The following is a 12,873-nucleotide window of genomic DNA, read 5'->3' as shown; positions in this document are numbered from 1 at the left end:
GTGTTGAGAATCCTTACAGCTGCACATATTAAGATATTCTATTTTTTAACTCTGACATTTAAACCACCCACTTTCACTCATATGGTTTATATTACCATCAGAAGCATTCAATAAAATAAAACTTTACAGCAAACTAGTAGAACACTATGATCTAATAGCCTGAGCATGGAAAGAGATCAAGGTCTCTTATTTGCCTTCCTTCTCCTTCTATATCATGGAAAAACCAGCGGTTCTTTCTTGTTGAAGGAAGCTTCTCCTTGCTTCTCGATGAGGAATGGCACAGCCAAGAATTCAGCAGGAGCTGCTTCTCCATGAAAGTTAAAAAGCTAAGCACCTTTTAAATCAATTAGGACCATTTTTCAATGTGGGCATTACAGGGTTTGGTTCTGGGTCAGCTCAGCGTCTACAAAGTGACTTCATGTGCTTCTCCTGATTCCAGTGTTAAAAACAGGTCATGGCCAGTGAAGGATGAAGAAAGAAAACAAAAAAGATTACTGCTGCAGATTAAGTTTTCACAGATGTTTTGATTCTGCTCTACAAAAGTCCAAAACTATTCCTGTGTGCCCTTGGAAATAAGATTATGAAAAGACTGAATAGAATATTTGACTAGAGACAGAAATTCATTAGAATTCTACATTCACTCTAAGCAACACGAAGAAATGATCATTTGTATCAGTTAAAGTTTGACCAGAGAAGCAGAACCACCAGGAATGATACAGCTAAAGGAATTTGCTACAGAGACTCGACCTTTCATAATCCAGAGAAACTCATTTAATAGCTTATACAGGACTGCTGCTATTGTGTATGTAACAAGTGGAAAGCCAGCAGGGCAGGTATTCCAGAAGGAAGGATGGAACCTGAAGTAGGGGAAAGAAGAAGGGGCTGGAATCCACAAAGAAGAACTAGAACGCACTTCTCTCTTGCAGCCTCCTAGGCTCCAACTTTAATGATGGGAGTGGCTTGCAAACTGGCCAGCAGTATCCATACAGCTGATCACACATGGAAACCATGATTTCAAGTAGCAACGGGAGATATGGAAAACTCTGGAGGAGCTGCAGAATCAGCTTTGCTGCACAGCAGAGCGGGTTAGTCTGCAAGTCTGGGACAACCAGCATGAGCTGTGACACACCAAAACCTACACCCACCTTCTGAGCAAGGACATGGCTGAAACAGAGCAGGGCACTGTGGGACGTTCCCAGGAGAGACCCCCACCTCCAATGTCCTCAGCCTGCCTTCTGTCTGTAGAAAAATTTTAGTTGAAGAATAAATTTAATCAGAAAGATGAGAGAAGGTAGAAGCAAAGGAAAGCAGTCAAATAAGACTAAATAGTTTAGCCATTAAACAAGTCAAAGACTTTTAGTTCCTAGGCTTCCCTGGTGGCTCAGAGGATAAAGTGTCAGCCTGCAATGCGGGAGACCCAGGTTCGATCCCTGGGTCGGGAAGATCCCCTGGAGAAGAAAATGGCAACCCACTCCAGTATTCTTGCCTGGAGAATCCCATGGATGGAGGAGCCTGGTGGGCTACAGTTCAGTTCAGTCGCTCAGTCGTGTCCGACTCTTTGCGACCCCATGTTTCACAGCATGCCAGGCCCTCCTGTCCATCACCATCTCCCGGAGTTCACCCAGACTCACGTCCATTGAGTCAGTGATGCTATCCAGCCATCTCATCCTGTGGTCCCCTTCTCCTCCTGCCCCCAAGCCCTCCCAGCATCAGAGTCTTTTCCAATGAGTCAAATCTTCACATGAGGTGGCCAAAGTACTGGAGATTCAGCTTTAGCATCATTCCTTCCAAAGAAATCCCAGGGTTGATCTTCATAATGGACTGGTTGGATCTCCTTGCAGTCCAAGGGACTCTCAAGGGTCTTCTGCAAGACCACAGTTCAAAAGCATCAATTCTTCAGCACTCACCCTTCTTCACAGTCCAACTCTCACATCCATACATGACCACTGGAAAAACCATAGCCTTGACTAGACGGACCTTAGTCAGCAATGTAACGTCTCTGCTTTTGAATATGCTATCTAGGTTGGTCATAACTTTTCTTCTAAGAAGTGTCTTTTAATTTCATGGCTGCAGTCACCATCTGCAGTGATTTTGGAGCCCAAAAAAATAAAATCTGACACTGTTTCCACTGTTTCCCCATCTATTTCCCATGAAGTGATGGGACCAGATGCCATGATCTTCGTTTTCTGAATGTTGAGCTTTAAGCCACCTTTTTCGCTCTCCTCTTTCACTGTCATCAAGAGGCTTTTTAGCTCCGCTTCACTTTCTGCCATAAGGGTGGTGTCATCTGCATATCTGAGGTTATTGATATTTCTCCTGGCAATCTTGATTCCAGCTTGTGTTTCTTCCAGTCCAGCGTTTCTCATGATGTACGCTGCATCTAAGTTAAATACGCAGGGTGACAATATACTGCCTTGACGTACTCCTTTTCCTATTTGGAACCAGTCTGTTGTTCCATGTCCAGTTCTAACTGTTGTTTCCTGACCTGCAAACAGACTTCTCAAGAGGTGGTCTGGTATTCCCATCTCTTTCAGAATTTTCCACACTTTATTGTGATCCACACAGTCAAAGGCTTTGGCATAGTCAATAAAGCAGAAATAGATGTTTTTCTGGAACTCTCTTGCTTTTTCGATGATCCAGCGGATGTTGGCCATTTGATCTCTGGTTCCTCTGCCTTTTCTAAAACCAGTTTGAACATCTGGAAGGTCACGGTTCACATATTGCTGAAGTCTGGCTTGGAGAATTTTGAGCATTACTTTACTAGCATGTGAGATGAGCGCAATTGTGCGGTAGTTTGAGCATTCTTTGCATTGCCTTTCTTTGGGATTGGAATGAAAACTGACCTTTTCCAGTCCTGTGGCCACTGCTGAGTTTTCCAAATTTGCTGGCATATCGAGTGCAGCACTTTCACAGCGTCATCTTTCAGGATTTGAAACAGCTCAACTGGAATGGCATCACCTCCACTAGCTTTGTTCGTAGTGATGCTTTCTAAGGCCCACTTGACTTCACATTCCAAGATGTCTGGCTCTATATTAGTGATCACATCATCATGATTACCTGGGGTGTGAAGATCTTTTTTGTACAGTTGTTTCGTGTATTCTTGCCACCTCTTCTTAATATTTTCTGCTTCTGTTGGGTCCATACCATTTCTGTCCTTTATCGAGCCCATCTTTGCAGGAAATGTTCCCTTGGTATCTCTAATCTTCTTAAAGAGATCTCTAGTCTTTCCCGTTCTGTTGTTTTCCTCTATTTCTTTGCATTGATCACTGAAGAAGGCTTTCTTATCTCTTCTTGCTATTCTTTGGAACTCTGCATTCAGATGCTTATATCTTTCCTTTTCTCCTTTGCTTTTCACCTCTCTTCTTTTCACAGCTATTTTTAAGGCCTCCCCAGACAGCCATTTTGCTTTTTTGCATTTCTTTTCCATGGGGATGGTCTTGATCCCTGTCTCCTGTACAATGTCAGTCCACAAGGTTGCAAAGAGTCAGACAGGACTGAGCGATTTCACTTTCACTTTCAAGGGCTATAGATAATACTCTAAGCCATATCCTTTGCAGATACTGAAAGCCCCCACCAGGTGGAAGAAGATAACTACATGACGACCAGACGACAGCCATGACATAAGCTACCGTGATTCCAAGAATGGGCCTCAAGGAAATGGGAACAAACCAGCTTGGAAATGAGGATCAACTGTACTTCAAACGACCACAGTGAAGCTGATCAGATGACTTTCAAGATGACTATCAAAGCTGACTGTGCTATTTCTATAAGTAGCCACCTCCCTCCACCTATACACCCCTGAAATGCCCCTTCAAAAGCTCTTGCCCAATAATTGTCAGTGAAGAGTGAGCCCATGGACATGGGTCCACCCTCTCTTCTAGTTCCTGCCTCCAAGATAAAGCAAACTTTCCTTTCCACCAACCTTGTCTCTCAAGTATTGGCTTTCTACCAATGAGCAGCAGGACTGCATTTTGGTAACACAGCCATTTCACTTTCACTGTCCAAACCTTGAACAAATTTCTCCTGTCCGCCTCTAACCTAGTACAGCACAGGAAAGAAATTTCTAAGATGAGGTTCCAGTTAGCTAAACTGATACGGTACAAAGTCACAGCATCTTGGGAGGCTGCGTTCATCTTCCATTGTGCTTGGACCCCCAAACTGGTCAAAGTAGACACTCTAATAATCCACTTCTCCACTTCAACTTCTACCCATTTCTTACATAAGAAAAACTGTGATTAGTATTAATATATTTCTATACAAGCAAGCACCTTTATGGTAACAAGCATTGCATTTCTTTATAAATAAATTTATGTAGCATTTACTAGAAGGGAATTTCTATCTGTCAGTATGCGTGACATTCATTCACTTATTTGAAGATAAGAAACTACCTGTAATGAAATAAATCAGTTTGAGATTTGCACTGGGAAAAAACTTGTGAAGATGAAAGAAAAACAAACTATAGAGTAGAAGGAAATCCTGACAAAGAATTTATATCGAGAATATATTAAGAAATCGTAAAACTCAACATTTTAAAAAATCTATTTAGAAAATTGACAAAAATATGAAGAGAAATTTTAACAAAGAGGATATACAGAAGCCAAATAGACACATGAAAAAATATTTAACACCATCAGTCAGCCATTAGAGCCAATTAAAAGCACAATGACATGTCACTACACACCTATCAGAATGGCTACAATAAAAAACAATGACAAAAAACTGGTGAGGAAGTAGAGAAGCTGGATGACACATACACTGCTGATGGGATGGGATGGAAAACAGCTGGTCAGTTTCGCAAAACACTAAACATGTAACTACCACATGACCCAGCAATTGTACTCCTGACATTTACCCTGCTGCTGCTACTGCTAAGTCACTTCAGTCGTGTCTGATTCTATGCAACTCCTCCGTCCCTGGCATTCTCCAGGCAAAAACACTGGAAAGTGAAAGTGAAAGTGAAGTCGTTCAGTCGTGTCCGACTCTTAGTGACCCCACGGACTGCAGCCCACCAGGCTCCTCCCTCCATGGGATTCTCCAGGCAAAAGTACTGGAGTGGGGTGCCATTTCCTTTTCCAGGGGATCTTCCTGACCCAGGGATTGAACCCTGGTCTCCTGCATTCCAGGCAGACACTTTAACCTCTGAGCCACCAGGGAAGTCTTGGGTTGCTATTTCCTTCTCCAGTGCATGAAACTGAAAAGTGAAAGTGAAGTCGCTCAGTCGTGTCCGACTCTTTGCAACCCCATGGACTGCAGCCCACCAGGCTTCTCCGTCCATGGGATTTTCCAGGCAAGAGTACTGGAGTGGGGTGCCATTGCCTTCTCCGGACATTTACCCTAGAGAAATAAAATCTATCTTCACATAAAACTCTGCAGATGAATGTTTGTAGCAACTTTATTTGCAATACCCCAAAACTGGAAACATTATAGCCAACAGCAAAAAACTGAAAACTTTTCTTCTAAGATTAGGAACAAGGTATAAATGACCACTCCTGTCGTTTCTATTCAGCATAGAACTGGAAGTCCTAGGTAGAGCACTTAGGCAAGGAAAAGAAATAAAGGGGATCTACATCAGGAAGGAAGAATAAAATTATCTCTGTTTACAGATGACATGATCTCATATATAGACAACCCTAAAGATGCTACCAAAAATCTATCAGAACTAATATAATTCAGTAAAGTTACAGAATACAAAAATCAGAATAAAATAACAGCTGTATTTCCATACACTAATAATAAACTCCTGGAGGAGGGCATGGCAACCCACTCCACTACTCTTGCCTGGAGAAGCCCCATGGATACAGGAGCCTGGCAAGCTACAGTACAGTCCATGAGGTCACAAAGAGTCAAACACGACTGAACGACTAAGCACACACAATAATAAACTATCCAAAATTAACGGAAAAAAATCCCACTTACTATAGAAACAAAAAGAATGAAATACTGAGGAATAAAATTAACCATAGAGGTTTCCTCAGTGGTAAATAATCTGCCTACAATGCAGGAGACATGGGAGGAAGATCCTCTGGAGGTGGGCATGGTAACTCACTCCAGCATTCTTGGAGGGAAAATTCCACGGACAGAGGAGCCAGGTGGGCTACAATCCACGGGATCACAAAGAGTTGGACACGACTGAAGCCACTGAGTAGTAGCAGCAAATTTAACCAAAGAGATGAAAGACTGACACACTTACAACTACAAATCACTGATGAAAGAAATTAAAGAAGACACAAATAAATGGAAAGACATGCCATGTTCATAAATGGGAAGACTTAATATTGCTCATATATTATAGATTCAATGTAATCCCTATCAAAATCCCAAGGCATTTTTTATAGAAAAAGAAAAAAAAATCATAAATTTTATATTGAATCAAAAAATCCTGAATATAAAAGTAATCCTGATCAATAGGAATAAAACTGGAGGCACCACACTTCCTGACTTCAAAATATATTCCAATGCTACAGTAATTAAAACCGTGCAGTACTGGCCTAAAAACAGACTTACAGATCAATGGAAAAGAACAGAGACATTATATATATATATGTATATACAGTCAAATGATCTTTGACAAGGGTTCCGAGAATATACAATGGGGAAAGGACAGTCTTCAATAAATTATATTGGGAAAACTGGCTAATCACATACAAATGAATGAAATTAGACTCTTACCACATATACAAAAATCAACCCAAAAAATAGTAAAAATTTAAATATAAGACCTGAAACTATAAAACTCTTACAAGAAAAATACAGAGGAAAAACTTCATGATGCTAGGCTTGGCAATGGTTTGTTAGATATGATAACAAAAGTACAAACAATAAAAGCAAAAATTAGACAAGTGGGACTATATCAAACTAAAGAAGCTTTGCAGAATAAAGGAAACAAGAGTGAAGAGACAACCTGCAGAATAGCAGAAAATGTTTGCAAACCAAATATCAGACGTTATTAATATCTAAAATATATAAGGAATTTCTACAACTTAAAAGAAATTAAATAACTTGATTTTAAAAATGGGCAAAGAACAACTTGAATAGACATTTCTCCAAAGAAGACACGCGAATGGCCAATAGGTAGAGGGAAAGATGCTTAACATCACTAATCATGCAAATTGTGCTTTAATCATGCAAATCAAAACCACAATGAGATGCCACTTCATTCCTGTTAGATTCATTTTTATGAAAACAAACAAACAAAAGGTAAGCCTCAGTAAAGATGTGAAGAATTGGGAACATTTGTACACTATTGGTAAGAAAGTAAAATGGTACAGCCACTATGGAAAATAGGATAGAGGTTCCTCAAAAATTAAAAATATAATTACTATATGATTCAGCAATCCTTCTTCTGGGTCTATATCCAAAAGAATTGAAATTTTGACTTTGAAAACATATATGTACTCCTGTGTTCACTATAGCATTATTCACAATATTCAAGATAAAAAACAAATCAAGTGCCCATCATCAGATGAACAGATAAAGGAAAAGTGATATATACACTATGTAATACTATTCAGCCTTAAAAAGGAGGAAATCCTGCAATGTGCAACAACACAGAAGATCTTCGAGAGTATTATGCTACATGAAATAAGCCAGCCACAGGAGTCCACTTATGTGAGGTCCCTGAAATAGTCAAACTCATAGAAACAGATACTAAGATGCTGGTTGCCAAGGGCAGGGTGAGGTGAGAGCAGCATCAGGAGTTGCTTTTTGACAGGTACTTAGTTTCAATTATACTAGAGGAATAAGTGCTTGAGAGTTGCCGCACAACATTGGACCTACAGTTGAAATACTATATTGCGCCCTCAAAAACTTGTTAAGATGGCTTTAAATTTTCAAAATTTTTCCTTAAAAAGTTTAAGATACAGGTAAGACAGCTTGCACATATCTCAAAGGCCACTTAGTGTTTTCACCAATTGTGCTTGTGTGCTCAATCCTGTCCAACCCTTTGTGATCTCATGTGACTGTAGCCCAGCAGGCTCCTCTGCCCATGGGATTTCCCAGACAAAAATACTGGAGTGGGTTGTTATTTCCTTCTCCAGGGCATCTTCCTGACCCAGGGATCGAACTCGAGTCTCTTGTGCCTCCTGCATTGGCAGGCGGATTCTTTACCACTGAGCCTCCTGAGAAGCCCTATTACCTAAATTAAAAATCATAAAGACATGACCTATGTAAAGTTTCTAGGCCAATGCTTGATTCACACTAAATAGTTAATAGATGTGATTTTTTTCTGTCCTTCTTCAAAACAATCTTCAGAGTTGTGTTGGCCTAACATTGTTAACATCATCCTTTATACATGTCCAGCCTCACACTATTGCACTATTGCACTAGAATATGCAGTTGCACCTCAGGTGATTATGATGACAAAGTCTCCACAACTTCTTCAAATCAATGCCTTTAAGAACAGAAAGATTAGCTGAATTTCTCTTTCTGAAGAGGCACTATTCCTTTCCAGTTAGTGCTCTGTTGCACTCTAGATTTGCAACTCAATTATCTTAAAAAAAAAAAAAAGTATATCTTACACAGCCAGTAAGATATACTCTACAAAGAGCAATGCATCTTAGCAACCAGACTGCTTTTTCTAACCAGTGAGTATCACAAGTGAAGTTGCTCTCTGCCCCCTCAATTCTTCTCCTTAGCCCCTGTTCTGCTCAATGCCTGTTTTCCTCTTCATCAATGGTCTTCCCTCACTGTCTACTCCTTTCCTCCCCTCCTCTGTCTTCTGCCCCTGCCACTTCCTGCGTGAATTTTATATATTTATTTTTTCCTGCATGAATTTTAAACAAATTTTTTAGAAAGCCAAGAAGTGAAGACACTCGTCTCTCTCCACCAACTGGGCACAGGCATTTGACCCTGACCTTTGTATACGGGCTTCCCTTGTGGCTCAGCTGGTAGAGAATCCACCAGCAATGCGGGAGACCTGGATTCAATCCCTGGGTTGGGAAGATCCCCTGGAGAAGGAAAGGTTACCCACTCCAGTATTCTGGCCTGGAGAATTCCATGGACTGTACAGTCCATGGGGCCGCAAAGAGTTGGATACAACTGAGTGACTTTCACTTCACTTCACTTTGTATATGAAAAACATTCAAAGGAGGGACCTAGGCAGTCTCTCATGACTAGTATAAGCCCAGCACACCTCCTGCTGTGAGCTTCCACACCTTAAAGTAACCTCTGTAATAAATGAAAAGCAGGTCGGCTTAGAAGTTACACACATTGTGCCACCTGAGAATGTGCCATTTTAAAAAACATTTAGGGAAAAAAGGAATGAGCAACTTAGTAGCTGAGGTTATCTTTCAACTAAAAAACAAGACCACTTTCCAATAGGATAAATGTTTATAAAATAATCTTCAGAGTCATATGTGGAGTTTCCTTACCCTCCTGAAAACATTCAACTTTCAGTGGAAGAATTAAGTCCAATGGCTCTGGTTTCCTTTTCTAAGTCATCAGCCACCTGTCAAGAGACCTGGGCCTCCCGATCTGAACAGGCTTTTCAAGCTGCTTACCCTGTCTCATATGACCAGTACCATGAGGACGGGTTCATATTACACCCGTTGGAGAAGGCTTAAAACGCTGATGATACTGAACCAAAATTATTTCAACAGTTTTGTCCGGCACATTATAAGCTTAAATACTGAGCCAAATCATAATGGGTTGAGTCAAGCTCATGACATAGGAGCCAGCACTCCCTGGAATCAGCCCTTCTCCCCTCCCATCTGAAGCTAGCTCTCTTTTTAAATTCAAGAAAATACTCCATCCTTCAAAAATCTGACTCCCTTTGCACCTCATCACACTTGAAATGCTGAATCATGACTCTGAGGTTGTAAAAGAAAAACTACTTCGACTGGGACCCCGGGATCCCCAGAGGACCCCACGTTTTTCTGCCCTCCTTTGCTTTGCATCTTTTAAAGTCTAAATCTGGAGCTCTTCCCAAAGATCCGAGAGGCTCCAGGAACAGTCAAGGCTGCAGGTCGGGAGAGAGCTTCTGCCCGCGGTCCTTTCCTCCCCAAGCCCCCGCGCCCCGGCAGCTCAGCGTTACTAAGGAGCTGATAACTCCCCATCTGAAAAGCTGCCCCAGCCGTCGAGAAATGCTCAACTTGGGAGCTTCACCACTACAGCCACCGCCTCCTCGGGCGCGCTCTGGTCTCACTTGGCCACAGCCCCGCGGGAGTGAGGTGTGCGTAGGCGGCTCCACGGCCCCTCCAGCCCTGGCCCCAGAGACCAGCCCGCCCAGAGCGAAGACTCTCCAAAAACTCGATCCCAACTCGCAGCCCGCGCCTACCGAGCCGCCCCGGGAGCCCGGAGAAGCGGGGCCGAGGTCAACAAGCAGAGGGGCGTGGGCAACCTGGAGAGCAGGGAGGCGTGGAAGGCAAGGGGCAGAAAAAAAGAAACGTCCCCCACCCCCAAGCGGATCCCTCAACTTCTCCCAGCCCAGTAGAGGGTGAGGAGAAAGGCGGCTGCGAGCCCAGGGTGAGGGACTCACTTGAAGGTGAGGACGCAGAGCGGCCGGTAAGACTTGTGGCTGGTGTTCTCGGCCATGCCCTTGCCCCAGAAATCGTTGGAGAAGATGCCCCAGCGCAGTGGGGCTCCGGGCCGCACGTCGGGGTTGTTGACGATCGCCCACACGTCGTCGTGCACGAACTCGCCCCTCAGGGAGCGGCCGTAGCACAGGCAGCTCGCCCCGGCCAGCAGCGCCGCGGCTCCGGCCGGCGCGAGTCCGCAGTCCCGCCGCCGGGAGGGCGCGCGGTCCCCGCCGCCGCCTCGGGCAGAGCTGGTCACCACCATCGCGCCGCCGCCGCTGTCCTGGTCTCTCCCGGGTGTCTGGCATCCTCCCCGGCCGGGGCCCGGACGGTGCGCGGCAGCTGCCGGGAGATGGGCTCGGGCATGGCCGGCGGCAGCTGGACCGGCCGCTGGCGTCCCGCGCTCCGCCGCCGCCTGCGCCGCCGAGTTGGCCCGGCTGCAGATAAACAGCAGTCCCCCCGCCTCCCCGGGCCATCGCCACCTCCTCCGCCCCACTGCGCATGCCCCGCTCGCCATCGCCTCCACCCCCCAATCCCGGGACCGGCGCCGCTTTCCCCCCACTCCCCGCACCCTCCGCCCGCGCCCGGCTGGTCTAGCGCTCAGCCTGCCCGCGCGGCGTTAAGAGGCGGCGAGAGTCGGTGTGCAGGTGGAGAGGTCGCTGCGTGGGGCCGCCCGGAGCGGCGGGGAAGGGGTACCGGGGTCCTCTCCGCTGTGCCCGCGATGCCCTCTGCCCCTCATCATTTCCCCGTTAAGGGTCTGCTGGCGGGGTGGGGGGGACCACACCGGCGAGCACCTCCAGGCCCCGGGCCAGGACGGGCGTAGCAGGTGCGCAGGCGGAACCCCCGCCCGCGCCCCGGGAGAGGGAAGTGGCCGCCGCCGCCCGGGACGTCCCAGCTTTTCAGCACCCCGGACAACAGCAGCGGCCCCCGGGCCATGCTCTTCGTCCGGCTCCGCTCTCCTGTCCGGTCTCCGCCTCCCCGTCTTCTTCCCGGGCTTTCTTTCCCCACTGCCCGCGTCCCGCGGTTGCAGCCTCGGGGCGGGGGTGGAAACCGTAGGGAAATGGAGCTTCCGAAACGTCTCTCTGAAAACCGAGAGAGGGTCTCCCTGAGGTGGGCTTCTTGCCCACCCTGCGCAGGTTTGTTCAACGGCTGTTTTTCTTTACCGCCCATTCCTCTGCTCGCCTTTATAAAAAGTCTCAGTTTGGGTTTGGGTTTGGGAGCCGAGTTGACTTCTGAAACATTTCTCCTCGTTTGTTTTTTACTGAGGTTCTTAAAACAATCCGGGAGATGCCAAGCAAATTACTTTTTGTCTCCATATGAGTGGATCATTTGGGTCTGATTATTACTTCCTACTCCGTGAGTGTATTTGAACTCTTCCTGCTAAGTCGGTAAGATTCAAAACAAAAACCAAACTGCTTTAAGGCCCCTGGCTTTGGCTCCCCATCTTACAGTTTCTCTGAAAGGTTGTCTTCGTGTTTTTTTTTTTTTTTTTAATATTGCTAATTTTAATATATACATAAGCTAAGTATACCGTTGTGATGAGGTTCAGTAGAATTTCTCCATGTTTGAAATATTTGTGAACTCTTCAATGGACCTTGTAAATTTTTATTGCTATGTAATATTGGTTACCTGGAATTTGACACATCCAGATAGAGAAGTTTTAATACAAAATTCATCGTATTATTCTCATCCTTCCAAAATCCCTAGGAATCTTGATGATCTAAAAAAAAGTAGAAAAAAAAAGCAAAAATTCTTCTTGCACTGACTAAAAGCTTATATGACTCTAGGACACCTTTTTTTTTTTTTTTTTTTTTTTTTAAGTTGAGCTACATCTGAGCAGTTGAAAACTCAATGAATTAAGACGACATATTCCAAGTCAGGATGGTTTTATCCATTTTACTTTGTTTTTTAGTGACTTGGTAATTAGTGACTGAGAAATGTGTTCATCCTTGCATCAAAACTTTTTAACCCTTGGGTAGCCTTCATATCCAGACCCCACACACACCTGAGTCTACCATCTCCCCCACAGGACACATTACAGTCTTTCTTCTTAGCCTGTCAATTAATTTAATTAAAATGTGTGAGTGTTTATGTTGTACTACAATATGCTAAGTACTGTGCTGGATGACCAAAGCTTCTCAAATTGTTTGTGATACTTAATATTAACACCATAGAATACAACTTTCTAAGACAGTGAACTTGGGCTTACTGAAATGATAGTAGCTATAATAAACCAATGTATCAGTCATTGTCTACAATTAAGAAAGGCTTTCTTGAGACAATATCTTAGTCCCAAAGAGTGCGTCTCATGGTAGATTTTTATATATCTGCCTTGTACAGGTACAGCCTGTACAGCCTCTCA

The 12,873-nt window shown here is 44.3% G+C and overlaps 1 protein-coding gene across 1 annotated transcript in view; it reads right to left on the bottom strand.

Moving 5' to 3' along the window:
* Positions 1-11,062, bottom strand: part of TMTC1 (transmembrane and tetratricopeptide repeat containing 1) — a 318,214-nt gene extending 307,152 nt beyond the window's left edge. The window contains exon 1 of the mRNA XM_018048363.1: positions 10,475-11,062. Coding sequence (XP_017903852.1) covers positions 10,475-11,028 — 554 coding nt within the window. The 5' untranslated portion in view covers positions 11,029-11,062. The remainder of the gene's footprint in view (positions 1-10,474) is intronic.

Source organism: Capra hircus, chromosome 5 (genome assembly GCF_001704415.2).
Source record: "Capra hircus breed San Clemente chromosome 5, ASM170441v1, whole genome shotgun sequence".
Taxonomy (NCBI): Eukaryota; Metazoa; Chordata; class Mammalia; order Artiodactyla; family Bovidae; genus Capra; species Capra hircus.
Note: the sequence above shows the minus strand (reverse complement) of the source record. Positions and strands in the feature narration are given on the sequence as shown.